General features: G+C 42.6%; 1 protein-coding gene across 2 annotated transcripts in view; it reads left to right on the forward strand.

Moving 5' to 3' along the window:
* Window positions 1–25,532, forward strand: part of mgat4b (alpha-1,3-mannosyl-glycoprotein 4-beta-N-acetylglucosaminyltransferase B) — an 87,957-nt gene that overhangs the window by 43,167 nt on the left and 19,258 nt on the right. For both annotated transcript variants that reach the window (XR_011684510.1, XM_071457892.1), the window contains exons 2-8: window positions 2,242–2,421; window positions 2,906–3,049; window positions 5,170–5,303; window positions 9,393–9,439; window positions 10,827–10,940; window positions 20,405–20,480; window positions 23,720–23,834. Coding sequence is in view for 1 of the 2 variants with exons in the window: in XM_071457892.1 (XP_071313993.1) it covers window positions 2,242–2,421; window positions 2,906–3,049; window positions 5,170–5,303; window positions 9,393–9,439; window positions 10,827–10,940; window positions 20,405–20,480; window positions 23,720–23,834 (810 nt within the window). In the remaining variant the exon portion in view is untranslated. The remainder of the gene's footprint in view (window positions 1–2,241; window positions 2,422–2,905; window positions 3,050–5,169; window positions 5,304–9,392; window positions 9,440–10,826; window positions 10,941–20,404; window positions 20,481–23,719; window positions 23,835–25,532) is intronic.

Consider the following 25,532-nt stretch of genomic DNA (forward strand, 5'->3'; position numbering starts at 1 on the left):
ATGTGGTTTTACCCAATGTAAAAGGCATGGGAAAGAATAATTATAGAAAGTGAAACCAGTATTAAAACCTCTTATTTTGCTTGTAGTGTTTGTATTACTAACAGACATTTTGTGTAGAAATTATCCATCCATTTTCTATACCGCTTATCCAAACCCGATTGCGGAGGGGGGGGGGTGTCTGGAGGCAATCCCAGGTGACATTGGGCGAGGGCGGGGTACACCCTGGACAGGCACACACTCACACACAATCACACACCTATGGGTAATTTAGAGTCACTAATCAACCTAATGTGCATGTCTTTGGACTGTGGAAGGAAGCTGAGTACCCGCAGTACCCCACACAGACAGGGAGAATATGCAGACTCCACGCAGAAAGCCCGAGTTTCGAACCCAGAAGCCTTCTCGCTGTGAGGCGACAGTGCTAACATCTAACCACTGCACCACCATGCCACCCATGTAGAAATGATAAAATATATATTTACTTAAAACTTTAGGGATTTCTGCTCCTTGTAAGTAAATTACAGAAATCAAGTTTATTTGTGTTTGACTGGAAAGAATGAATGAAAAGTGAAAATTAAAACCATGGAAGTTGAAGTTAAGAGGGTGCAAACAAGCACATGAAAAAAGGGTAAAAGACAGGAATTAAATTGCTTCAATATGCAATGTCTGAACTTGTGTGTTTTAAACTAAATGATATTAAATATATATTTCATGTCTTTTCTGTAATTTCATCTTAAAGATTTGGTTGGAGTTCAGGTTAGAGGACTGGTTGGAGGACCTGTTGGAGGAGTGGTTAGAGGACTGGTTTCAAAATAAAAGCTTGGTTATCTCTCAAATAAATAAATAAATACATTTGAGAATTTACAGTGACAGAACAAAAAAACTCTGCTCTGACAAATGAAGCTGCAGAAAAATGTCTGATCTGTTTTTATGATGATCTGTGATTTGACAGACGCTGTGTTTCAGTCAGTGGACTGAGTAAAGTGAATAAAGTGAATGGAGACGGCTGCGTGTCTCAGAGGGATTACTGCAGATTTACCTCCACATAACGTTAACTCGGTGAGGGATGATGGAGGGATGATGGACGGGTGGATGGTGTTTGCCCTAGCAGACGAAGGATTTAGCTTTTTATTTCCATGTTTTCACTCAGATTATGTCTTTTTTTTCTCCACCTGTTAATGATGACAAGCTGGTACAGTCCCACAGAGCCTACTCTTACTGTCTCTGCCTTTAGTTAATCCCTGAAGCCTAAATCTGTCCCTCTGTCACACAGCATGAACACCCATTGTGGAAGTGAAATGAAAAAGCAACAATCAAATGTTGAATTTCAGTCGTCCTGTCTCACACATGTCTAATGTTAATCAGCACATGATAATAAAGCTTCAGTGAATCAGAGCAGTGATGTCAGTGTTAATACAGACACACAGGAAACATGAAAACACATAGCAACAGTAACCAATGTGTTCACGAAGCAACATTTTCTATTGGATTGGAATCAGTTAGAGTTTGGGTGTTTCAAAAATGTCATAACATGCAGCTGGAGACCAGGTTCACTTCCTGAGTCCAGGTTCACTTCCTGAGTCCAGGTTCACATCCTAAGACCAGGTTCACTTCCTGAGACCAGGTTCACTTCCTGAGACCAGGTTCACTTCCTTAGACCAGGTTCACATCCTGAGTCCAGGTTCACTTCCGGAGTCCAGGTTCACTTCCTGAGACCAGGTTCACTTCCTGAGACCAGGTTCACTTCCTTAGACCAGGTTCACATCTAGAGATCAGGTTAGTGAAAGACCAGTCAGCAGTCAAACCAGACTAGGATCTTGAACCTGAACCAGGTCCTCTGAGTGTCTGAACAGAACCATAAATCTATCATTACATCTCCATCATTGTTTTCGTACAATTTAAAATGTGTGTGTCTTGTTTGAAGTGTGTAACAGTGTAATAATCAGGTTCTCTTAAGGGCATTTGATGTTGTGTTTGATTCTCTTTTTTATTTGTATATACATTTATTTTTACACATTTTAAACTATTTCCTTTCTATTCGTGTGACTTTATTTCAGTATTTATTTGGTATTTAGTTGTAGTTGAGTTTCTACCTCAGAGGAAAGATTTGATGAAGGCCACAAATTCTCTTCGCTCGTACCTGTCACTTCCTCTGTTCGTAGACCTTATTCTTGCATGAAGCTCGATCACCTGAGTCATCAATGAATATTAGTAACCTCCTCGCCTCCTCCTCCTCTGTAGGAGATGTGGTGGATATCTACCAGAGGGAGTTTCTGGCGTTGAGGGAGCGCCTCCACTCAGCCGAGCAGGAGAACCTGCGGCGCTCCAAAGAGCTGAACCTGGTCCTGGAGGAGATCAAGAGGGCCATCGCTGAGAAGCAGGCGCTGAGAGACATCAACCGCACCTGGAGCAGCCTCTCAGGTCTGACCTCTTTTCCTTCATGGGATCATTAGTTTGGTCCAAAGCAATGTCATGAAGTCTGGTCTAGTCCAGTCCAGTAAAAAAGTCTAGACTCAATTCAATTCAACTTGGTCCAATTTGGTCTAATCTGGTCTAACCTGCTCATGGTGTGTTCAGAGGAGATAAAATTTAATTTAACCCAGTATACTTTAATCTGCGCCAACCTGATCTAGTCTAACCTGATCTGACCTGGTTTAACCCGGTCTAAGTGGCTCTCTTGTTTAATTAGGTCTGCTATGGTCTAACCTGATCTACAATCTGGTCTCACATGGTTTAACTTGGTTTTAACTGGTCCAGTAAAGCATAAAGAGGTCCATACTGAACTAACCTGGTTTCACCTGGTGTGACCAGTTCTCCCTTGGTCTCACATAGTGTAATCTAATATAACCAGGTCTGACATAGGTTAACCTGATTTGACCTGGTCTAATCTGCTTTCTGTTTTCAGAGGAGACAAGGCTGAAGTTGTGGAACGTGAGCAGCAGCAAAAACGTCCTGCAGCTTCCCTCCATCTTCCATCATCTTCCTCACCTGCTGAACAGAGAGGACAGTCTGCAGCCCGCCGTGCACCTGGGCCAGGGACGCACCGGAGGTGAATCAAAGTTCTGGATGTTGTTCTATTAGAATAAGATTAATAGTATGTCAGGTTTACTTTATTTATAAATATTTTTTTTCTGCTTAGTAAATCATTTCTGTGGAGCTAATTTCATGCCAAAACTTAATGAACAAACCATGTTTTCCAGATGATTTCTCCCTCCACAACAGTAGGTGGCGCTATGGAAAAGACGGTGACAGCGTTCTGTCTCGCTATCGTAGACTAAGCTAACTCAAGCAAAATGAGCGGCTGCCAATGGTGGCTGTTTAATCGGCTCTGTGCTGTTGAGCTCAACCTCCCGGTGTGTTTACGTCTACACACAGCGCCACCTGCTGATGTGGAGGCTGAATTGCTCATTTGTCTGAAAATCCTCAGAACAGAGTAGAAAAACTGTGTGTTTTTTTGTCCTTGTATGACATATTTTTTCACAACTTGTAAGACCTGATGTGTTTGTTTCTGAAGCAAGATGTGTTAGAAATACAATGTGTGTTTGTTTGAAGTATATTTTGTATTTTCAAAACAAAATGCATTAGTTTCTTAATTGTGTTTACACCACACAGTGTTTGTTAGTGAATCATGGGGCTTTTGTAAAACATGGTTTATTTGTTCATTAAGTTTTGGCATGAAATTCCAACTCCATAGACGAGCCTGCGTTTCACAGAGGGAATAAACACAGATAAAACCAGGGAGAACAAACGCTATTATATATATATATATAAGCGTGCGTCTGTGTGTGTCTGTGTGTGTCCGTGTGTGTGTGTGTGTGTGTGTGTGTGTGTGTGTGTGTGTCCATGTGTGCGTGGGTGTGTGTGTGTGTGTGCAGTCAAATGTATTTATGATGCACTTTGAGTAAAACAGGTTAGTCGGTGGACAGAAAGTATTTTATGGTGCAACAAAGGACAGACATAATAACCAAGAAGAGACACACAGCAAGAGTATGTATATATATTTATTTGTGTGTGTTTGTGTGTGTGTGTATGTGTTCTTGTGACAAATCTGATTTATATGTAAAACCTTTAAAACAAAACAGGCTCAGCACAAAGAGCATCGAGGAGAGAAAAACAAGTTAAGCGAGACAGAGACGCTCGTAAATTTACAGATATAAGGCCCCAGGGTGTGTGTATTTGTCTATGTGTGTATGTGTGTGTGTGTGTGGGTGGGTGTGTGTGTGTGTGTGTGTGTGTGTGTGTGTGTTTGTATTTGTGTTTGTGTATTTATAATCCTTTTTTATCAGCCCACTTTGACGTCTGACTTGTTTTTATACCCGTAGCCTGGTTCAGCCTCATTTATCCTGGTCCAGTTTGGTTCAGTTTATAGAAGTGGATTCATTGTAAAGTGTGAAATAAAAGAGCATTAACAAACACCACCTACCAGGAAGTTTAAGGATTAGAGCTACTGGAAGGCTTTTAATTTGAAACATCCGTGCAGGAAGCATTGAGTTTAACTGATGTTAGCTTAACACACACAAAAATAAAAGCTGAATATCACCAAATTCAAAGTGTATTTCCTGAGAATCCATATACCCTATACCCAGTGGCATTTACCCAGCGGCTCTGTCTATTTTCTGGAAATGTGTCACTTTCTCCCATAGAGTGCCCATGATGCACTGATGCCTTGATGCACCTACTGACTTTGAGGATTTGCTGAACATTTCTAACTCCGTGGTCCTTTGAACTCACCCACTGGCTGTGTATACGCACTGGAAACACTGCACACTCCCAGATTCCTTTAATTAACCATCGGCTCTGTGTATTCGCTGCAAATAGCTAACACTTCAAGGCCTTTTTGGGAACATTTAAGACTCCCAGACTTCCTGTACTGTCTCCAGAAACTTGTAGACTGGTCCACATCCACACACAATCAGTGTGTAATCAGGCTGCTCTGACATTTGACCTTTATGTGGTTGATCTGTGTGGATATTTGCCTCCTGTCGAGTTCCTCTGAATGTAAACAGTGTTCATCTGTTGTTTTCTGACTCTGGGTACTGACACTCTTCTTCTCTGTCTGTTGTCTCTGCGGCTTCTCTTCCACCTGGACTGTTAAAGGAGCGCTCAATTTTAAATCTCGTTTTTGTTCTCTGTATTTCTGTGTGTTTGTGTGTGTGTGTGTGTGTGCAGTCTCTATAGTAATGGGGGTCCCCAGTGTGAAGAGGGAGGTCCACTCCTACCTGACCGACACGCTCAGCTCTCTCATGTCAGAGCTCAGTGCCGCTGAGAAGGACGACTGCGTCATCGTCGTCCTCATCGCTGAGGTCAGTTTGTGCATCTTTGTTAGCGTGCGTTGACGTGTGTGCTTTCCAAAGGTCAGTGGTTTAGCTAATGGACCCCAGCACACACTGACACACACTCACACACACACAGTCGTAATATCATTGATTCTGCAGGGAGGTGAAACCGCGATGACGTGTGTGTCTGTGCGTTGAAACATTTAGGATGTGAGATCACGAGTATAGAGTGTATGCGCATTTAGATCAGATTAGCGTGTGTGTGTGTGTTGGCAGTGACAGCGATGAAGGTCACACTGTGTCACAGCTGCTTTCTCATATTGTGATAACAGCGCTGCAGCATCTCGTCTGATATTCAAACTCTGACCCTTTATTTCGCACTGAAGATGGAAATCTTGAACACAACAGTTTCACGTTCACACTCCAGCGACTGTGAAATCTTTCTCTGCTGTAAATGCCTCAACTTTTTCCCTTAACTAATGAAACATTTTAAGCGATGCTGTGCAACACTCTGGAGTAACTCTCTCAGCTAAGGAGAAATTAAACCTTAAGTGTTATCCTTAAGGTGTTTTGTGCGACCAGCCCCTGTGTTTTACAGCGGCGCCCAAGGATTTCATCATCTTTCAGCTGGTGACTGTGATGAAGCCAGTGGTGCAGCCTGGACCAGCCTGTAATCTACTTTATGTTTTTGAGTTGCTGCATCATTTGGTTCGTGCAGGTTAAATAAAATCTCCATTACATCTATAGTTTATCTTTACTGCTCAATATAGTGCTGAATTACATTTGCAAACTGAAATGTTTTGAATCGTCCTGCTTCATGACACAATGTTTATGTGTTAAAACAGATACTTTTATTGGCTTTTTAAAGAAATCCGTGACTCTACAGTAGTAAACAGTCACGTGATGATGGGAGAGGAGATGGATGTAGGAAGGCTCAGAATAGTTCAGAGCAGCTCATCAAAAAACTGAAGAAATGAACCTGAACTAGTTCATTTTAATCTGTGTGAGCTGAACTTTGAGCTGATGTGTGAACTCACAGAACTGCTCAGTGCTTCCTGCTGAATATTTAAATCGGTAAAAACACCTCACAAATATACTTATAAGTTGTTTTTAAAAAGACTTGTGTCTTTCCTCTGAGCTCCGCAAACTATTAAAACACAGTGAGTCACTCTGTCGTACTGGGAGACCTGTTCCTTCGTTACCATGAACACGCACTGTAGTTTATTCTAAAATAGTCTCCAACAAATGCTCTGTTTCCTCCTGTTTGTTTGACTAAAGCCGTTTTGGGAAATGACTGAACTTTGTTGGACAAACAGAGACGTGTGGGAACTGATTGGTATTCAGGGAGATGGAGCTGGAGTCAGTGGTTAGAAATAAAACTGGGAAAGTAGAAACAGGAAAAGACGTTGTTTTGGGTTTTCACTGACCTCAGCTCCTCTTCTTCTATTACTATGTCTCACACAATCACTTATACAATCACTCACCGAGCAGACAGACCATGAAATCACACGTCTGTCCCACTTTTGCCTTTTTTTAATGACATATCCAAAGTGTCTCAGTTTGTGAAAACACCTGAGGAACCTGATACTGAACACTGACCCACTGCAGTTCTTAAAAACCTACAGTGTGATGTCGATGTGTGAATCAGGCACCAATAAAATACTCACCACAGACTGTTAATAAAGCTGGATGACTCCGCCCCTAACTCCCAGCTAATCCAAAAATGGTCAAAGAGGTGGGGCGTGTGTGGAGCCGGGACACCCACCTGTCACTCAAAGAGGCCACGCCCTCAATTATACATCACTTTAAGCCTTGGGGGGACGTCACAAAGCAAATACAGTGGCACCAGCAGCTTTATTAACCACATATTGTGACTCTGAAGAGACAATCAGGACGCGAACGTGGCCGTCCGTCATCGTTTCTGTCCATCCGGACTAAATCACAACCATGGACATCTCAAACTAAAACATATCAGTGTGGGTGAAGCTTCAGAGCTGCTGTGTAAGACATCAAACCAGACTCTCCCTGTGGGACTGAACCCACAACCATAAGTCCACAGACTGGAGGTCTAGAGTCCAGCAGTGTTCCTGTCACAGCGATTTGACACAGTTCAGACTCAGTGTTTCTGTTCTGCTGCTCACTCAGTTTGTTTTCTTTTTTGTCTCCATTTGTCATATTGATATCTTCTCTTTTTTTTCTCCAGGCTGATATGATATTTAAAATTCCCTCAGGGTTTTTGTTTTTATCTCTCACACACAGTTTTCAATTTCCTCTCCAGTTATATTTGCTGGCTGATGGATTCAGACTGAGGCAGCTCCTCTGCTAGTGCGACTGGAGACAGGTTGTGGGCCCAGGTTTGATGCCCAGAGACGAAGAGTAAACTCATCTCAGCAGGGTTTGTTTTTGCAGATGAACAATGAGCATTGAAAGCACTTAAAGCTCTTAAAGTGGGGAGATGTGTAACATGAATATTACATGACCGAAGCGTGTCTTACAGAGGAACACGTGACAGAACACGGCACATGAACACAAATCCTCAGAGGCTCCTGCAGAGCCACAACACACATGAACAGGTCTGATGTCAGTTTTGTTTGTTTGTGAGAAAGAACAAAGACAGTTACCTGGAAAACAGGAGATGTGAAACAGTTTTATATCTTTGAACCAAACGTAAAACATGATACATCAGTTTCACAGTTTACAGCAACGTTGTAGCTTCTAACTGAATCTCTGTGGTTTGGTTCAGATCTTTGCTTCAGAATTTGTTAAATTGGCAAAAAAAAAAAAAAAAGTCCTCCACCTGCTGAGCAGCAGACAGACACAGTCGGAGCAGCTGGTGAACATAGTGGAGCTGGATGAGACCCAACACACTAAGAGAGAGGGAGAGGGACTTTCCATCAAACTCAGCCTCATGGAGTCCGTCTGGGATCACATGAAGAGACAAGAACTGAGGCATGTTCTCCAACCTACCTGACAAGAACCTGAGGAACTGTGAGCAGGTGTGTGAGGACAACTGGAGCTGGTTCAAAGGGGGGGGTCACAGCAAAAACTGGTCTGATTCAGATTTTTTCTCTTTACAGTACTTTGGATGAAGTAAATTGAAGAGGTCAATAAAAAAAATGATTACAGGTTTAAGTCACTGCACACTAAAATAAACATTAAACAAGCCTCGACAGAAAGTATTAGCTGTGGTATTTAACCTATTGTAACCAGGACTCATTTAAATGTGATTAAGAAATATAACGAGTGTGAGTCACAGTGGTAGACTGGTCTTATAATGAGGAACACTGCACTTGGAAAAATAACCAACCCACTAAATACAAAAAAAAACCAAAAAAAAAAACAGTTGATCCTCAGTTGAGCTCAGTTACATCACGTTACAAGAGTCCTATTTAAAAGAAACAGCATGACATTTTTTATTGTTATTGGATTGAATGGTTGTGGATGTGTAAGGGTCCCAGTTCATCACATGACCTGCAGTCAGAACGACAGACTGGCTCTGGTGGTGGAGGATTTGAAAATCCTTGTGGATTTTTTGGAGGTTTCAATTCAGTCAAAATTTCACCCAAACAGCCTGACATCAGTGTGGAGCAGAGACCAGTGTGTGTCAGGTATTAAAGGTGTGTCACTGTCACAGGAGCCGTGAGTGTTTGTATCTGAGGAGCTCAGAGGAGAGCAGCTCTACACTGTGTCTGCTCCTCATTAGCACTGAGCTCTTCGCTAAGCTCCAGCCAGCCGGCACCTCCAGTTCGCCAAAACAAACCACAAACTCTCCTCAGAGACCAACCAAAGCATGTGTGACCCCACGGCGACCTCCAGAGCCAGATGACTGGGTCCCATAGGGAGCCCATCTGCGCTCCGATTGGCTGAGCGGGAGGCTGAACTCTGATGTCATCGATTGCTCAAGTTGTTGTTGATGTTCGAATGGGAACAAGTGTGTGCGTGTGTGTGGGTGGGTGGGTGCGCATTTCCCTTAATGTTTATGCTTTCACTCTTGTATGTGTTTTGTCCTCAGAGGCCACCATAGTGTTCATCTTGTTAGACTAAATAATAAAAAAACTAAAACAATTTCTCTCTCTCTCTCTGTGTGTCTGTGTGTGTATGTGTGTGTGTTCTCAGGCTGACCAGCAGTACGCCAGCAGTGTAGCAGACAACCTGAAGCGCCTGTAAGTCCATCTACATGATGGGATACCGTTTCTATGGCAACAGACACAAGAGGGGGGGTTCTTCAACTCCTCTCCCTCTGTGTGTGTATGCATGTATATGTGTGTGAGAGAGAGTGTGTGTTTGTTGTTGGCTCGTACACAGCACATCACTGCAGTGTGTGAACAGCTGTGTGTGTGTGTGTGTGTGTGTGTGTCATTGTTCACCGCATGTAGTCAAAGTGCAGCATGTTAATTCATGATTAATTAATCTCTCTCTCTCTCACACACACACACACGCACACACACACACAGCCTGCAGGATGAACTGTGTCAGCAGCAGGAACCTTCCTCTTAACTTCACTTCCTCCTCCATTCTTCCCTACCTCCTCATTTCCTTGTCTTCATTCTCCTCTCCTTCCTTACTCACCACTCCTTACTTCCTCTTGTCCTTTCCTACCATCCCTTCTATCTTTCTTCCTACTTGTTTCCTTCTGTGCATTATTTTTATTACTTATTTTTTCAACCTCTGTTTTTACCCTCTTCTTTTTTTGTCTTTTCTTTATCCTCTTTTCTTTTTCACCTCCTCCATCCTCCATCCTTCTTTTCCTTCACTTATTTGTCCTTCCTTTCTTCTTTTAGCTCCTCTCCTTTTTATCCTTGATTTCTTCTTTTTGCTCCTCGTCCTCCTTCCCATCTCTTACTTCCTCCTTTTCTTTCCTTTCTTCTTTTCTTTCCCTTCGCCATCTTTCCTTTCCTACCTTCCTTCTTACTTTGCTTCCCTTTTTCCTTCCTATCACCCACCTTCTTTTCTCTATCACCCTGTCATCTTTTCCTTGCCTCAGCCTTTCCCTCTCATCATTCTCCTTTCCCACTTCCTTGTTTTTCTTCTCTCCCTCTTCCTTTTCTTCCCTTCATCCCTTCCCTTCCTTTCTTACCTAATTCCTTTTCCTCTAATTCTCCTTTCCTTTCCTATGTCCTTCTCTCTTTTTATCCTCATTTCATTTATACCTCATTCTTTTCTTTCATTCATTCTCATGTCCTTTATTTCCTCCTTCTCTTCACCCACACCTTCCCTTTTCTTTTATTTAGCTTTTTCTTTTCCACTTCCTCCTGTCTTCTCTTTACCCTTCTTTTCCCCCTACCTGTTCTTTCCTTCCTTTCCTCCCTCCTTCTTCTCCTAACCTGCCTTGATGTCTTCCTTCCTTCCTTTTCTCCTCCCTTATGTTGTCTCCTTCCCTTCTCTACCTCCTCCTCTCTCATTTCCTTTTTTCACTCTTGCCCTTGTGAAAATCTGCTCATGGTAATATTGGTGAAGTTTATGATCACATTATTCCAACAGATGACACATGACAAAAGACTCACAACAACACAACAGTCGACACTGACTGAACTCTTGTGTTTGCTTCAGTTTTCCAGTGGAGATCCAGTCGGGTTTATTGGAGGTCATTTCTCCGTCCGTCCACTTCTACCCCGACTTCTCCCGACTCCGAGAGTCCTTCGGAGACCCAAAAGAGAGAGTCAGGTCTGTTCACTTGTGTGTGTGTGTGTGTGTGTGTGTTAAAGTGTGTATGACTGAATATGTGTATGTGTTTGTGCGTTAGTGTGTCTTTGTGTCTGGGTAGAAACCAGCTCTTGGTTTATTTAACACTTTGCCAACAACCTGAGTCAGTCTCTGTGGAACAACCGTGTGTGTGTGTGTGTGTGTGTGTGTGTGTGTGTGGTTTCAGTACAGAAAACTCCTGTTTCGCTGTAAAAGTCTGTATTAATAACAGCATGAAGCGAATCATCATGGTTATTTTCCTCTCAGCGTCTGTGTGCAAATGAACATGAACTTTACTGATGAAATAATTTTACCTTTTGCTCACTAAAGATAAATATCCAGACAAGAAATACCAAGACAACACGCCACCTGTTCAGTCCAGTGAAAGACCCCCCCCCCCCCCCCTCCCTCTTGGCCCACTGACTGAACATAAAACCCTCATAACTACTATGAGGGTTTTAGTGATAATGACCCAGTTTGTAATTGGAGGTGCCCTGCAACAGTTTTACAGATGTTCCAGATGTGAATATGAATGTTTGGATGCAGGTCATGTTTGTGTGGAGCACCACGAGTCAGTGTCAGCCTCTCGTCTCTCACGAGCCTGAAGCCTGCAGGTGTGTTGAGTGTTAAATATGTAAATTACATACCCAGCTCTGGTTGGACAGGTATTTACTCCTGTTGTGACTGTTCAGGTGAGCAGCAAACAGGTTCCGTTACCGAGCGACAAGTCCTGGTAGTTTGTAAAAAGAATACATCTTCTTGAATTGAGAAGCTGTTGATCAGTTTTTCCTCCTTTACGTAGTTGACTCGGAGCAGGAAACAACTTTGTGCTTCTGTGTCACCAGGGAAAGAAACACTGCTGGTTGTCCTAGGTTGTCACTCCCACATATCAACGTTCCTCAGTGGCTCCAGGTCCTGCTGCTGCATGAGTTCACAGTCTTGCAGTGGGTGGCACCATGATGTTACTAGGAGGCTCAGTTCAGGGTGAATTGCAGCCAGTGTTGAGTCTGAGCTGAGTCACTGCAGTGTAACCAGCTGCCTTAAAGATCACACCAGTGATTATACACCTCATTGTGTGTTTCCAGGTGTTTCCAGGCATTTCAAGGCATTGGAGAGTATGACTGCACAGTTATATTAAACCTTCAGTGTCTCCAGAACACAGAACACATAACACACCTGAATTCCCACCCACCGGTCAGAGGTCCAGATGGATTGTGACTAATGTGGCTCAGATTTTAGCCAGGATTTTGATCTTTTTCTGTCTTTTGATTCTGACAGTTTTAAAGGAGTTCAGTATTTAATCCAGGATTCAAGCTCATACTCACCTCATGTCTTCATCTTCATCCACGTAGCCAGATGTCAAGATGAAGGTGGCTCCATATCAGAAATAATCTCCATCCACACTAACATACCTGAAAACACATATCACATGATCTTCACGTACACAGAGCACTGACCTGATGCCAGGTGTAAATGTAGTGATGCGTATTTAAAGTAAAACATTAGTGTGGATGAAGCCTTATTATATAAACCTAAGTAACCGCTGGCAACCTGCCTTCAACAGTCACCACAGGTCATAACAAGACGGACCAATCAGATGAAACTATGCAACTCAAAGTTTCTCTTCACTGATCCTCTGATTTAAATCAACAGCTCCTCCTCCTTTAACGGTGAAACACTGCTGTTTATCATAATTAAAGCTCACACACACACACACACACACACACACACATTAAGACACACAGACTCTTAATGTTTTACCTGGTGTGTGTGTATGTGTCATTTATCAGCTGCAACAATCAGGAATGTGTGTGTGTGTGCAGTGTGTGTGTGTGTGTGTGTGCAGTGTGTGTGTGTGTGTGCAGTGTGTGTGTCTACTTAGCTCACTCAGCGTGGTTCAGGGCCTCATGAATTAGCCATGACAGGCTGACGGATGCCCGGGGAGCTGTTTAGCACGCACACACGCACACACGCACACACACACACACACACACACACACACACACACACACACCCTCTTGCCTTCTCATCTCCTTAACAAAAAAGTGAGAGGGCCATTCACACATATTATACACACACACACACACACACACACACACACTCTTCAAGGGTGAGTATTCAGCTCAAGGTGACATCATTTTAGTTAATAAACTGTTGCCCCACCCCTTTGGCCCTGTTCCCATGGTAACACAGGGATGGAGGAGGTGAAGAAAGGAGTAGAGGAGGAAATTAGAGAAGGTGATGGGGAGATAGAAGGATGGAAGGAGGGGAGGGGAGGAGGGAGAGGAGCAGTCAAAAAGGGATGGATGAAGGAAGGAGGGAAGCTAGGATGGAGAGAGGGAGGAGAAGAGATACAAGAGACAGAAGGAAAGCGGAAAGGAATAAAGTTTAAAAAGACAAACTTTTTGTCATTGGAAAGTTTTAATAGAGTTATGAGTCACAGGGACATTAGCCTGCTCCAAGTCCTTTTCATTTTGTTTTTATTAAAATGATTAAATAATAACAATAATTTTCCCGAATATATATTTTCAGCAGGAATGAGTCATAAAAACCAGGCACTTTAATAATCCAGAAGACAATGGAGAAATCCCATTGGCTGTTTGTGGAGGGAACCAGTTGACGATGACTTCATAGTTGGACTACAAACATACATCATCCTGCTGCTCTCTGTGTGGGACTTTTACTTTGAATATATAAATACAATATATATAATACAGTATTTCTAAACTGTAGAATAAGTATTAGATCTAAAGTAAAGGATCTGAAAGCTTCCTCCACCAGTACATATAAACAGTGACATTTACTACGCACAAGAGACTTTTGTCTCCTCGCTCTATCCATACACAGCCCCAACACTGGTTATAGTGGCATGAACACTCTAAAACTGGTGTAACACAGTGTTTCCTGTTGTTACTGTCATAATTTTCACCTTTAAAAAGTTGAAACAGTTTCACGATGTACAGACACATCTTCACCTCAGTCTGTGACGAGTCCAGTCTAAATTAACTGATTTAACTCACATTGTGACTAAAACCACGTAGGGTTAGGTTTGGGTCTGTCTGTGTGTCTCTCTGGAGTTGTTTCCATCCTCCTCCTCTGAAGAAACAGAAATTTTTCTTTCCCCACAAACCTGCAGTGGAGCTTCTGTAGATTCTCTTTCACTTTTCTTCCTGCTGTCTTTCCTGCAGAGACTCTGGAGGCATACAGTATGAAGAGGTTTTATAGACATCTGAGCCTGTTGATGGAACAAAGACAGAACTTCTTCCTTCTTCAATATCAAGTTTTAGTTTGATTCCTTTAACAAAAAACAACCAAGTCACAGGTTTGACATTGTCATTTATTTTAAAGTTCCATATTTTAACTTCTCCAGTGTTATTATAGATATCACTTATATGTTGTTATTCATAAGAAGATATATTTGTGGTTTTTAAGAACCTCTCTCAGGCTTCTCTCTGGAGCTCTAGTAACAACAGGTCAGTCAGCCCATCAGAGGAGAGACTCTGATGGGCTGACTGCTTTCTGAGTGATCCGATAAAAATATAGTAGATTTCAGGTAAACACTCAGAGAAACCAAATCCTGCAAGGTTGGATGGTGGTGATCCAGCTGGGCGGGGCTTTGGGCATGGCTGAGAGCGGTGACTGCTTTGTTGTGACATCACAAAGTTACAGAGGTCCTGAGGGCTCATTTAAAGGTTCAGTTTCTGAATACAGGCTGTGTGCATTTCTCTGTGGACTGAGGCTTTGATGCTTTCACAGTATTAACATAGAACCTAGACCTGCTTTATAATCAAAAAATCATGGCCATCTACCTTTATGGTGCATATGTTCACATGTACACACTCATGCAGTCCTAAACTGTGGGCTGCACACTCCCCAAGGTACTGAACCTCAAACTGCCCCCAGTGTATCAAGGGCTACATGAATTGGTGAATGTGGCTTCTATTGTTAAGAGCCTTGAGTGTAGTACATTTACATCTGTATCTATTATAGCCCAACCAGTGCTAACAATACTGGGATGAATTTACACCAGTATGACCCTGAATGCAGCACACCTCTGCTTCTATAACTGCTCCAGTAAAGTAACAAAAACTAAATTTGACTGATGATGATTTTTTTTTCTCTCTGCAACAAGTTGATTTTCATAGAAATTAAAAGGCTTAGTGGAACGAAGGTTATCAATCTAAAATCTGACATTACACCTGCAGAAATAAGTCAGTAAACATACAAGCGTGTCTGCTCCTCAGACACTTCAGACCCATCAAAGATCCAGTGAAGTGACAGATGTCAGAGGTGGTTTGTCCTTTTTACTTCTGTTGATGTGTGAAGTCGAGCATCAATCTTCCCACCGACCTGTTCTCTCTCTGAGGAGACCGTAACTGTCCTCTCTCTAGACTCCATCGTGCTGAGTCGTGGCCTCGCATACTGATCCTCGGCTCTTGAGTCACCTCATAAAACCTGAACCTCTGTGTTCGCTGATGAAGCTCAGGTGGACAGGAAGAGGCGTCAGCATGATGTCGACATTAACGTCACCTGCTGATAAGGTTCTGAATGCAGTGTAGGAGACACTTTTGTTTTTCAATCAATAAACTGGTGACACGTGTCAGGGAACAGAACATCCCTGTTGTGAACGCTGGTGGACCCTCATCAGTCTGGATGGAGGAGAGAGGTTGGAGGAGTGAGGATGGAGGAGAGAGGTTGGAGGGGAGAGAGGAGAGAGGATGGAGGGGAGAGGATGGAGGAATGAGGATGGAGGAGGGAGGAGTGAGGAGAGAGGATGGAGGAGTGAGGAGGGAAGAGTGGGGATGGAGGAATGAGGATAGAAGAGTGAGGATGGAGGAATGAGGAGGGAGGAGAGAATGGAGGAGTGAGGTTGGAGGAATGAGGATGGAGGAGGGAGGAGAGAGGATGGAGGAGTGAGAATGGAGAAGCGAGGAGGTAGGAGAGAGGATGGAGGAATGAGGATGGAGGAGAGAATGGAGAAGTGAGGATGGAAGAGTGAGGAGGTAGGAGTGAGGAGGGAGGAGTGAGGAGAGAGGATGGAGGAGTGAGAATGGAGGAGCGAGGAGGTAGGAGAGAGGATGGAGGAATGAGGATGGAAGAGTGAGGATGGAGGAATGAGGAGGGAGGAGAGAATGGAGAAGTGAGGATGGAGGGGTGAGGATGAAGAGAGAGAGGGTGGAGGAGTGAGGAGGGATGAGAGAATGGAGAAGTGGGGATGAAGGAATGAGGATGGAGGAAGAAACATTAATCAAAGTCTGGTTTAGAGTTGATTACAGACAGGAGCCTTCAGTGGCTGCTGCTGCTCTGCCTGTAGAGACTGAGACTAACTCAGTGATTGACAGCAGACGTGTGAAGAGCTGGAGGTCGTATGTAAAGGTTAACTGAGGTCTTTCACACTGAGGTCACACTGTTGCTGCTGCTCCTGCTGCTGGTTTTGAACATCAGAAAAAAGTTTCTTTTTATTTTGAAAACACTGTTTCCTGTTGTGTTTCAGTTTGGGTAAAGAAGCAGCTGATTCCTCCGCTGCGGTAAATCATCAGTCGCCGTGGGACACAGAGTGTGAGACAAGGCTGATTCTGTGTTAACTTTACTGTGGTCCTATAAAAACCTCACTCCTCCAGGATTGTTTCAGATCCCAGCGGGCTTATAAAAAAGCCATTGACTCCCTGTAGTAAAAATCCCTTAAAACAGTGTGAGGAGATGAGTGGAGGCTGGTGGAGGAGGAGGGTGAAATATATTTATGGTACAATAAAGTGAAAGAGACGGCGAAGGCTTGGGTGGGGGGGGTTGGGGGCTTTGTGTCTGCAGGGCTGAAGCCGTCAGACATCATGTGTTCATCACATGCTACATAAACCTCTGCAAAGGGCATTTACTTATAATACTGGGACTGTTTGAAGGGTCATAGGTCACACTGGGGCAGTTCACTTCATGATGTGTATAAACACCACAGAGGCGACGTCTTTTAAAATTTAGGTCAGAAGGAATTAGGTCTTTTTTAAGTACAAGTCTGATGATGTTTGATATTTTTCTTCTGGTAAACAAATGCTTGACTTCCTCCTGTTTGTCTGATGGAAACTACAGTGATCAGCTGTTTTAGGTTTGAATTACTTTTTAAAACTGAATCTAGATATGTGTGCGGCGTGAGTGTTAAAGATCGATGTCTCCATTGAGCTCAGAGCTTTTATTTGTCATTGTAGTCAAACAGCGAAATTATGTCTGGTGCCTCTCAGAAACCAACTGTGACAAAATAAGATGAATAAGATACACTGCAAGATAAAATGTTGACCTTTGTATAAATATGTGTAAATAAAGGTGCTTAAATGAGGACTAATAAACAACAATAGTGCAAAACAGTTTAGTGCAGTGTAGAGGATTATTGCACAACAGTTGTAATATAGCTTATATTCATGTAAGTAAAGTGAGAGCCACAGCCAGAGGAGTGAGAAGAACAGAATAAATGTGTCTCTGATGACTTTTCTTTTTCTGAACAATCACAAATATCAAGGTTTTCTAAATGCAAACAAAGTGTGAAAGAATAATAAGCATCAAAGTTGATTCTTGAGTTGATTTATGTGCTCCAAATCACAGTCTTTGTGCAGGGGGCTGAGTTGGAGCCGAAGGTTGCCTCATGGTCACATGTGGCTCATTCACTTAAAGTCTGAGCTCTTCAGTCCAGAGCTCTGTCAAGGGCTGTGCTTCAGTCAAAAGCTCCAGAAACAGTGAGGTGAACTGAGAGTTCTGTCAAAAAAGGAAGGCAAGCAGTGTTGCTCAGTTAAAGCTAAAAACAGACATCAATAAAAAAATAATTAAAAAACGTTGTTTCTCTCATCTTCGTGGGTGTGACTGTGTCCCGTTGACAAAAGCTGGAGCTTATCAAGCGGAGAGGGTAGCATCTTAATTTGAAGGTTTGCGCATGCGCTAGGCAATCATAACTGGTCTCAGTTATGATAATGTAGGCATCATGCGCATTCGCAGTTGTGTATGGAAGCTAAACCTGTAGATTAAGCGTTAAGAAGCAGCAGGAGCAAGAAAACGAGCAAATTAGACAAATTTATCATCTCTGTGTGAGATTTGCAGTAAGTTTGAGAAGTTTGAGACAGAATATTGTTACAGGAGGAGAGCAGCTCCTTCCAGGAATAGACCAGTACGTTTTGTGCATAGCAGGAGAGAGAGAGAGAGAGAGAGAGAGAGAGAGAGAGAGGTGAGGCTGGTGACCCTGAGTTAGCTTGTTGGTTAGCAGTTAGCAGTGTAGCTGTGAATGCAGCAGTGTAATGTATGTGCTCCATGGATGTATTAGTCAATTAGTCATTAGTGCATTTGAGGCTGTTTTTCAGCGAATAAATGATTCAACCCCTTAAGACCGAAGTTCATGCATCTCTGAGCTTCTACTGTAGAGGCAGGAAAATACATTGTAATTGGAGTGTGTCATTGTCAGCTAATGGTCAATTTGTTGAAGATTACCATAGAAGTGATTTTTAGATGTTTTTCCTCTATGCTGCTCATTTGATATGATTAGTGTCAGTTCATGTCCAGACAGAGAGCAGCAAGATGGAGGAGAGAGACTTTCAGCATAAAATCATGAGACAGGACAGGACCTGAGTTTATGAGAGATTTGAGTTGCTACTGTCATGAAAAGGTGTGTTTTCGTCTGGTTTTTGTGGTTAGGATGGTACACAGCTAAATCGCAGAGTTAAGGTTAGGTTTTTGGTTGTCAACAAAACAGGAGTATGACACAGGAGAGCGGTGTTATTCCCATGTGAAAGTAGTAGTTTATGTTTTTTCTTTATCGTCAAATGTTGAGGAAGTACTATTTTTAACCCAAATCACCATCTTTTCCTAAACATAACCAGGCCTTGACCGTTATTATAGTAACCATGGTGACAAAGGTAGGTACACCACTCTCAGTACAGTCCGCGTGTTTATTATTGTAACCATGACACTCAAGGTCCAATAGGCCTGCCACCGTAGGGGTGTTATTTCAGGAGACACTGCTGTGGGTCATATCAGAGGGTTGTTGGTTATTCTGGTTGAAGGACTGGTTGAAGAGAAACAAATCAAACTTTGCCCCCAGCTCAGAGCTCTGTTGTGTTGATCTGTGGTTCCTGAGTTTCTGACCTGAGTGTTGAGCTTCCTGCAGCTTCCTTCTGCTGCTGCTGTAAATATTGATCCGTGTGTGTGTGTGTGTGTGTGTGTGTGTGTGTGTGTGTGTGTGTGTGTGTGTGTGTGTGTGTGTGTGTTTGCTCTGCTGTGGAGCTGCTCTGCTGTGGAGCTGCTCTGCTGTTTACCAACCCTCATCTGTACACACAGTGATTCAATTCACTGCTGATTGCTCAGTGTTGGTTCTGAGACAGTCCTGAATTTACGACCCATCAGGGTTTTTCCATCACACAGGCTGAAGGTGTGGATGGAAACCTGTGGGGTTAAAACTTTAATCCTGCAATGCTTCATGTAAGAGGAACTCATTTCCCTCTCTGCTGTGTTGGTTTCAGCAGTGTTTATATCTGAAGGTGTTTCCACTGGTGCCCGTTTTTTTCCGTTGAAATGATGGAGTAGTCTCTGTTCATCAACCGTCAACCTGCTGCTTCAACTAACAGGTCACTACATGCGTAATGTTAACATGGTGACAACAAGACAACTTTATTCATATAGCACCTTACAATAACAAGGCAAAGTGCTGCATGTGAGACATAAAAGGAAAAACACACGACAGAGAGTGATATAAAAAAGAAGGTAAAAATAAGACGAAATAGAACAAGACAAATTAAACAGGTGCAGATATGAATAAACCCCAAATTTAATTTGAATAAAAAGCAGTGGACAACAAAAACATCCTAAGCCTGAGAGACAAAAGGCAAAAGAAGGTTTTTCCTTTTTGTCATGTTTGTCATCTGATAACCTGACAACCTGCTCTGAAACAGGAGGTAGAAAACAGCAGATGTGTTGGTGCTGAAGCAGAATGCAAAGATAATGAGAATGACGATGAAGAGGGTGGAGGACAATGTTGAAAACATGGAGGATGAATATGAGGACGACAGTGTAGACGATGCTCGTTTTGTGTCAATGTTTTACACCGAGATGATCCAACACATACACTGCGTGTGTGCGTGTGTGTGTGTGTGTGTTTGTGTTTCTTGCGTGTGTGTTTCTTGTGTGTGTGTGTGTGTGTGTGTGTGTGTGTGTGTGTGTGTGTGTGATCTCATGGCTCATTGAATCTTGTGTCCCTTGCGGCATTTTTCTGATTATCCACTGAGCAGCCTGTTATTATAGCTTAGCTTAGCTTAGCTTAGCTTAGTGTGTGTGTGTGTGTGTGTGTGTGTGTGTGTGTGTGTGTGTGTGTGTGTGTGCATGTATATCTGGGTCTGTGTTAATGTGTAATGATAACATTAACATAACAGCCCTGTATGCTTCTTTTTCCACCTACTTCCTCCTCCTCCTCTACTTCTTAGGTGGAGGACAAAGCAGAACCTGGACTACTGTTTCCTGATGATGTATGCTCAGTCTAAAGGAACTTACTACGTCCAGGTAGGACCAACGACACGGTACACAAACGTTACATTAAAACGATGACACTGCAGGAAGTGTTGTACTGAACAGTATTGTTTTCTTTATTCAATAATATTTCCTCTGTTTGTCTCATGATACATAATTTTGTCTGCTCCTGTCTGAACCGTGTCTCTTTCACCTCAGAAGTTTTTTAATTGAATATATTTCATTTATGTTATTATACAACTCAGTATTCCCATAAATATTATTGACAGACACATGACCTCGGTTTCCTCCATGTTCGCTCTGATCCTGATTGTACAGATTGTAAAGTGCAGTAAATAAAATGACTGAAGGATGAAGACAGAGACACACAGACACAGTCACATGTGGGACACAGCTGATGTGGCTGAACCTAATAAAGCAGGATGGCCATTAAAGTGAAGAGCGCGTGTGATGTAATTCTGCTGGTGTGAGAGGCTGATGAAACTGTTGCATTGTGGGTGGACTGACAGGGACGTTAACGGAGGCGTCTCTGCGGCCTCATCAAAGACTCTTTGTTCCCTTTAAAGATGAGAAGAAGAAGAAAGTGGCAGCAGACTGTGTCTTCCCTTTTCTCCTCATCTGAGGGGAAAACACATCTGAGTCTGAGAGAACTGGACCAGATGATGAGTTGAACCTCGCTCCGGTTCTCCTGCTCAAAGATTTTATTATTTATTTATAGTTTTTTTTTTTTTTTTTTTCAAAAAACCAGGTCTGAGCGGGAAAATAATATCTGATTTGAACTGTTGAAGCAGCTTATTATTATGATAACTGTTATTCACATTGACAGATTTTGCTCCTTAAGAATCGTATGTGACGAGTGAAGGAGATGTAGAATTATGGAAACTAGCTAGTGAGGTTCAACCTGAGCTGTGGACCCTCAAGAGGTCACTGGAAGATTTTCATGGATCAGGTCATTATTCAGAAAATCTAAAAATCAATTTCTTTTTTTTTTTTTTTACTGGAGCAGTGAACTAGGCAGCCTGCAGACTCATTATGAACAACATTAACACAGATACAAGACTAAACATCAAGAGAAACATCTCATTAAACTGGATTATAAATATGAACTGTTTCCTTCCTCCAGCCACATGATTAATGATGAGCCTGTGAAGCAAACAGTTCATTTCAGCTTTGATATAATTTTAACAAAAATATAACATAATCAGAATATATGGACTAATTAGCATAATTCATATTCAACAACCCAAGCATGATTTTTCTTGGTGAATGAGGTGGACACACAGACTAAAGCTGTAACGTTACATTCAGGTGCTCATCACCAGAATAGATTTTACTTTAATGTCAAATTTGTGTGTGGTTAATAAAATGGGAGCATGTCAGCTGTGTCCTGAGGGACCAGGTCTTTCAGTGCTTTGTCAGAATCCATTCTACTACAGCAGTGGTAACAGTGATACAGTCAAATCCTCTGGCTCTAGTCCAGATGCAGACATCTGCATGTTGAAGAAGCTGCACTGTCACAGTAACAAGAGCCCCTGATTCCGCCTGAGAGACGAAGCTACAGATTTCTGTGATGATGGAGGGAACCGCTGGGCTCGGCTCCAGCTCCTCTGTGACCTTAGAAGGATCAGCGGTCTGAATGAATGGAAGGAAACCTTGGTGAAGCTGCTAATATGTGAATTAAAATTCAGCTTGGTATTAATAATTATCAGAGGCACAGCTTGAGAACAGACAAAGGCAGACAACTGCTTGGGGCCCCAGGCTGTTAGGGGGCCCCCAAGGGCTGTCAAACTTAACTTCACAGCAGTGTCTCAAAGTGCAGCTCCCTCCCCCTTAAACAACCAGTGGATGATTTGCAACGACATCTCAGGAGCTCTGTTGACAACTATTTTCAAGTAAACTGACTGTAACTATCTCTATTTTTTTTTCAAGCAGCTCCTCAGTGTGCAGCTAAATCTAACCCTGATATTTAAAAAATGTTTAGACTTCATACATTTTTCACTGATGTCAGATTATTTATTACATAATGGCGATGAACACTGATTAGAGGGCCCCACCAGACTCTAGAATCGCCACTGATAATAATAATAATAAGTTCTTGACTTGGTCCTCGTCCACTTCTGAACCCAGACCCTGGTTCCTCTGGTCTAAACACAGGTAAAGTTCCTGGAGTGGAAACAAAAATAAACAGAGAAGAAAAAGGAAGAGAAAGAGGCTGATAATTCTTACAGACAGGTGAGGTTAGAGACACCTGAAACACCTGAGCGGGTTCTTGGTTTAAATGAGCAGCGTTTTCTCAGCTCTGACACAAACTGCTCCCAGAGAGGAAACAGCATCAGTGATTTTCACAGTCAAGACTTAAAATGATTCAAAGTTAGAGGAGATGAAGGTTTTTATTTCTGCTCGGTGTGATCTGTGGCTCTTTATGTGGAAGGCTGATGTGTCCTTGAACGCAGCTCTCACTGCTGGAGCCCAACTGGGTTATTTTTCTGGCTATTTTCCAGTGATGGAGCAATCTCAGCGCCATCATCTCGGCTGGCGGCAGCGGTGACGGGGCCTCGGCTGCTCCCACACTGAGCGTTTTGACAGGAACACAGAGTCACACGCGCTGTGTTGACACCTAAACTCACTCTGAACTCTGCAGAGTTTTTTCTGTGTGTGTATGATGGGAGGGGAGGAGGTGAGAGAGGTAATTACTCCATGTCAACTCCCCCGGGACACAAGTGGAGGATGTAAATGTCTGTCAGGAAGCTGGATAACCACTATTCCTCCTGCAGCCCTGACGGCTGCCACACTGTTGTACTTAATGTGTGAGGGTTGGCAGAGGGAGCCTGCAGGGTTATAACAGATGAATCTATAAGTGATCACACTGGAGCAGAAGAAAAGACTCAGATGTGGCAGGAAGCAGAACACATATGATTTTACCTAAATCTCATTTATTTAGTTATGGATCAGTTATGTTATTTATAGGTTTATTTAACAGGGACACATCACTTTAATAATCACTGGTGTAAACTGGTGTAAAAAATATAAGATAAAGTATAAAATAAAGAAATTTAGGCACACAATACACAACACAGCCCTGTGTGAGGATGTGACTGACACACGCACTGACACAGCTGCAGCTCAACCTGCAGTGTGACTTGGCTCCTCTGTCTTTAAGAGGTCTCACTCTGACCAGAAAACCCAGCACCAGCAGCTCCATCCGTTAGTGTTTAACTGAAGTTATTAACACGTGTGTCCTGCTGTTTAAACTTGCTCTCTCTCTCTCACAGCTGGAGGACGACATAGTCGCTCGCCCAAACTACTTCACCACCATGAAGAACTTTGCGTTGCAGCAGCCTTCGGAGGAGTGGATGATCCTGGAGTTTTCTCAGCTCGGCTTCATCGGTGAGTCACTGCTGCAGTGCTGTCAGCATTCACCATCACAACAACAACAACAATAACAACAATAACAATAATAATAATGATAATAATAATCCTCATTATCATAATGAGCAGAGAGGATGAGCAGCTCCAGGCAGCTGTGTGTCATCATGGAGGAACATTGTCAGACTCTCTGCTGGTGAAGTGTGTGTGTGTGTGTGTGTGTGTGTGTGTGTGTGTGTGTGTGTGTGTGTGTGTGTGTGTGTGTGTGTGTGTGTGTGTGTGTGAGTAGAGTCTGAAATCAATTTACATCCTGTAGTCTCCAAGCCTCCATGTCTGTCAGTATCTGTGAGTCTGTCTGTGTAACAGGTGGATTATGACATTTTACCTCGTAGCTTTCGCTTTAGCTTTAGCTTCCAGACCTGATGCTGAGCTTCATTGTGTGTTTGTTGTCATCAAATGTGTGTTGAACAGCCTTTAGCAGGTTCGCATGGGAACAGTTTGAAACCAACAACAGAGTCAACAGACTTTGTCTCCATCTCTGTCCACACTGACACACCTGAAAACGCATATCACATGACCATTCATGTACACTGGGCATGTGCAAGCAGGTGTAAACAGGAAGCAGATTGTAGTGTTGGCGCTGGGAGTAAACATAGTAGAACTGATGTTTTAAAACTAAACATAGTGTAGTGTAACGTTAAGCCTGAGATGCAAGTGAAAGCTTTAGAAGGTTTTTATTAAATGAACCTTTGAGAATGAACTTTTAAAAGTAAAGTTTGTGGTGAGGTGGTGAGTCAGTGAGGTGAGCAGCTGCAGACAGAAAGTGACGCTGATTTCCAGGTCTCCTGCTGTGCAGAGCTCTGACGGTGAATTACACCCAGCAGATTCATTTCAGCATCAACCGGCATCTGATCTGCTTCTAATTAATCTGTCTGGGCTAATCAATGACTTCTGTCCTCTTGGATCCAATCAGCCTGCCCCGACATGTGGAACGCAGTGTTACTCGCCTGGAACCACAGGCTGACCTGAAGTCAGATCTTTCCTCAGAACAGTTTCCAGGGCTGACAGATGGAGGCCGGGCAGGCAGTCAGAGAGACAGAGCCAGAAATCAGAGAGGTCCACAGTTCACCAGTGAAGTCCTGGTTCTGACTGTCAGGGGCTGAGGTCCAGAGGGAATTTGTTGTTATGCATTTTAACATCGCATCCACAGCTCATCGAGTGATGTTTGTTCACCTTTTTAATAAATGTTTGCTCATTAACACATCAAACACAAAAATCAGTTCTTGAAAATAAAAATTCTTTTTATTGGCTGCTGGAGGAAATTAGTGATTTACAGTCTGTGATTATCCTGCTTATTAGTTCATTAATTAGCTAATTTGTTCATTCTTGACATTATAAATGAAAAGTTAAATAAATTTCATCATAATTCTCATTTCAAATTTTACTTTTTATCAGGTTTTAGGGCAACAATATTTTTCATAATTTTTTTCACTGATCAACTTTTATATTGCAGCAACCTGCTGTGTTTAAAGGTCCCATATTTTATTCTTCTTCTTTATTTGAAGTATTGATATCCATAAGAACATATATTTGTGGTTTTAAGAACCAAAAACCATCTCAGTGTAGTTTTACATCTCCTCTCTCAGGCTTCTCAGTGGAGCTCTAGTGATTGGTGAGCCAATCAGAAGAGAGGCTCAGATTGGCTGATTGTTTTCTGAG

Source organism: Trachinotus anak, unplaced genomic scaffold (assembly GCF_046630095.1).
Source record: "Trachinotus anak isolate AG129_WGS33_773 ecotype Australia unplaced genomic scaffold, CSIRO_AGI_Tana_v1 ptg000021l, whole genome shotgun sequence".
Taxonomy (NCBI): Eukaryota; Metazoa; Chordata; class Actinopteri; order Carangiformes; family Carangidae; genus Trachinotus; species Trachinotus anak.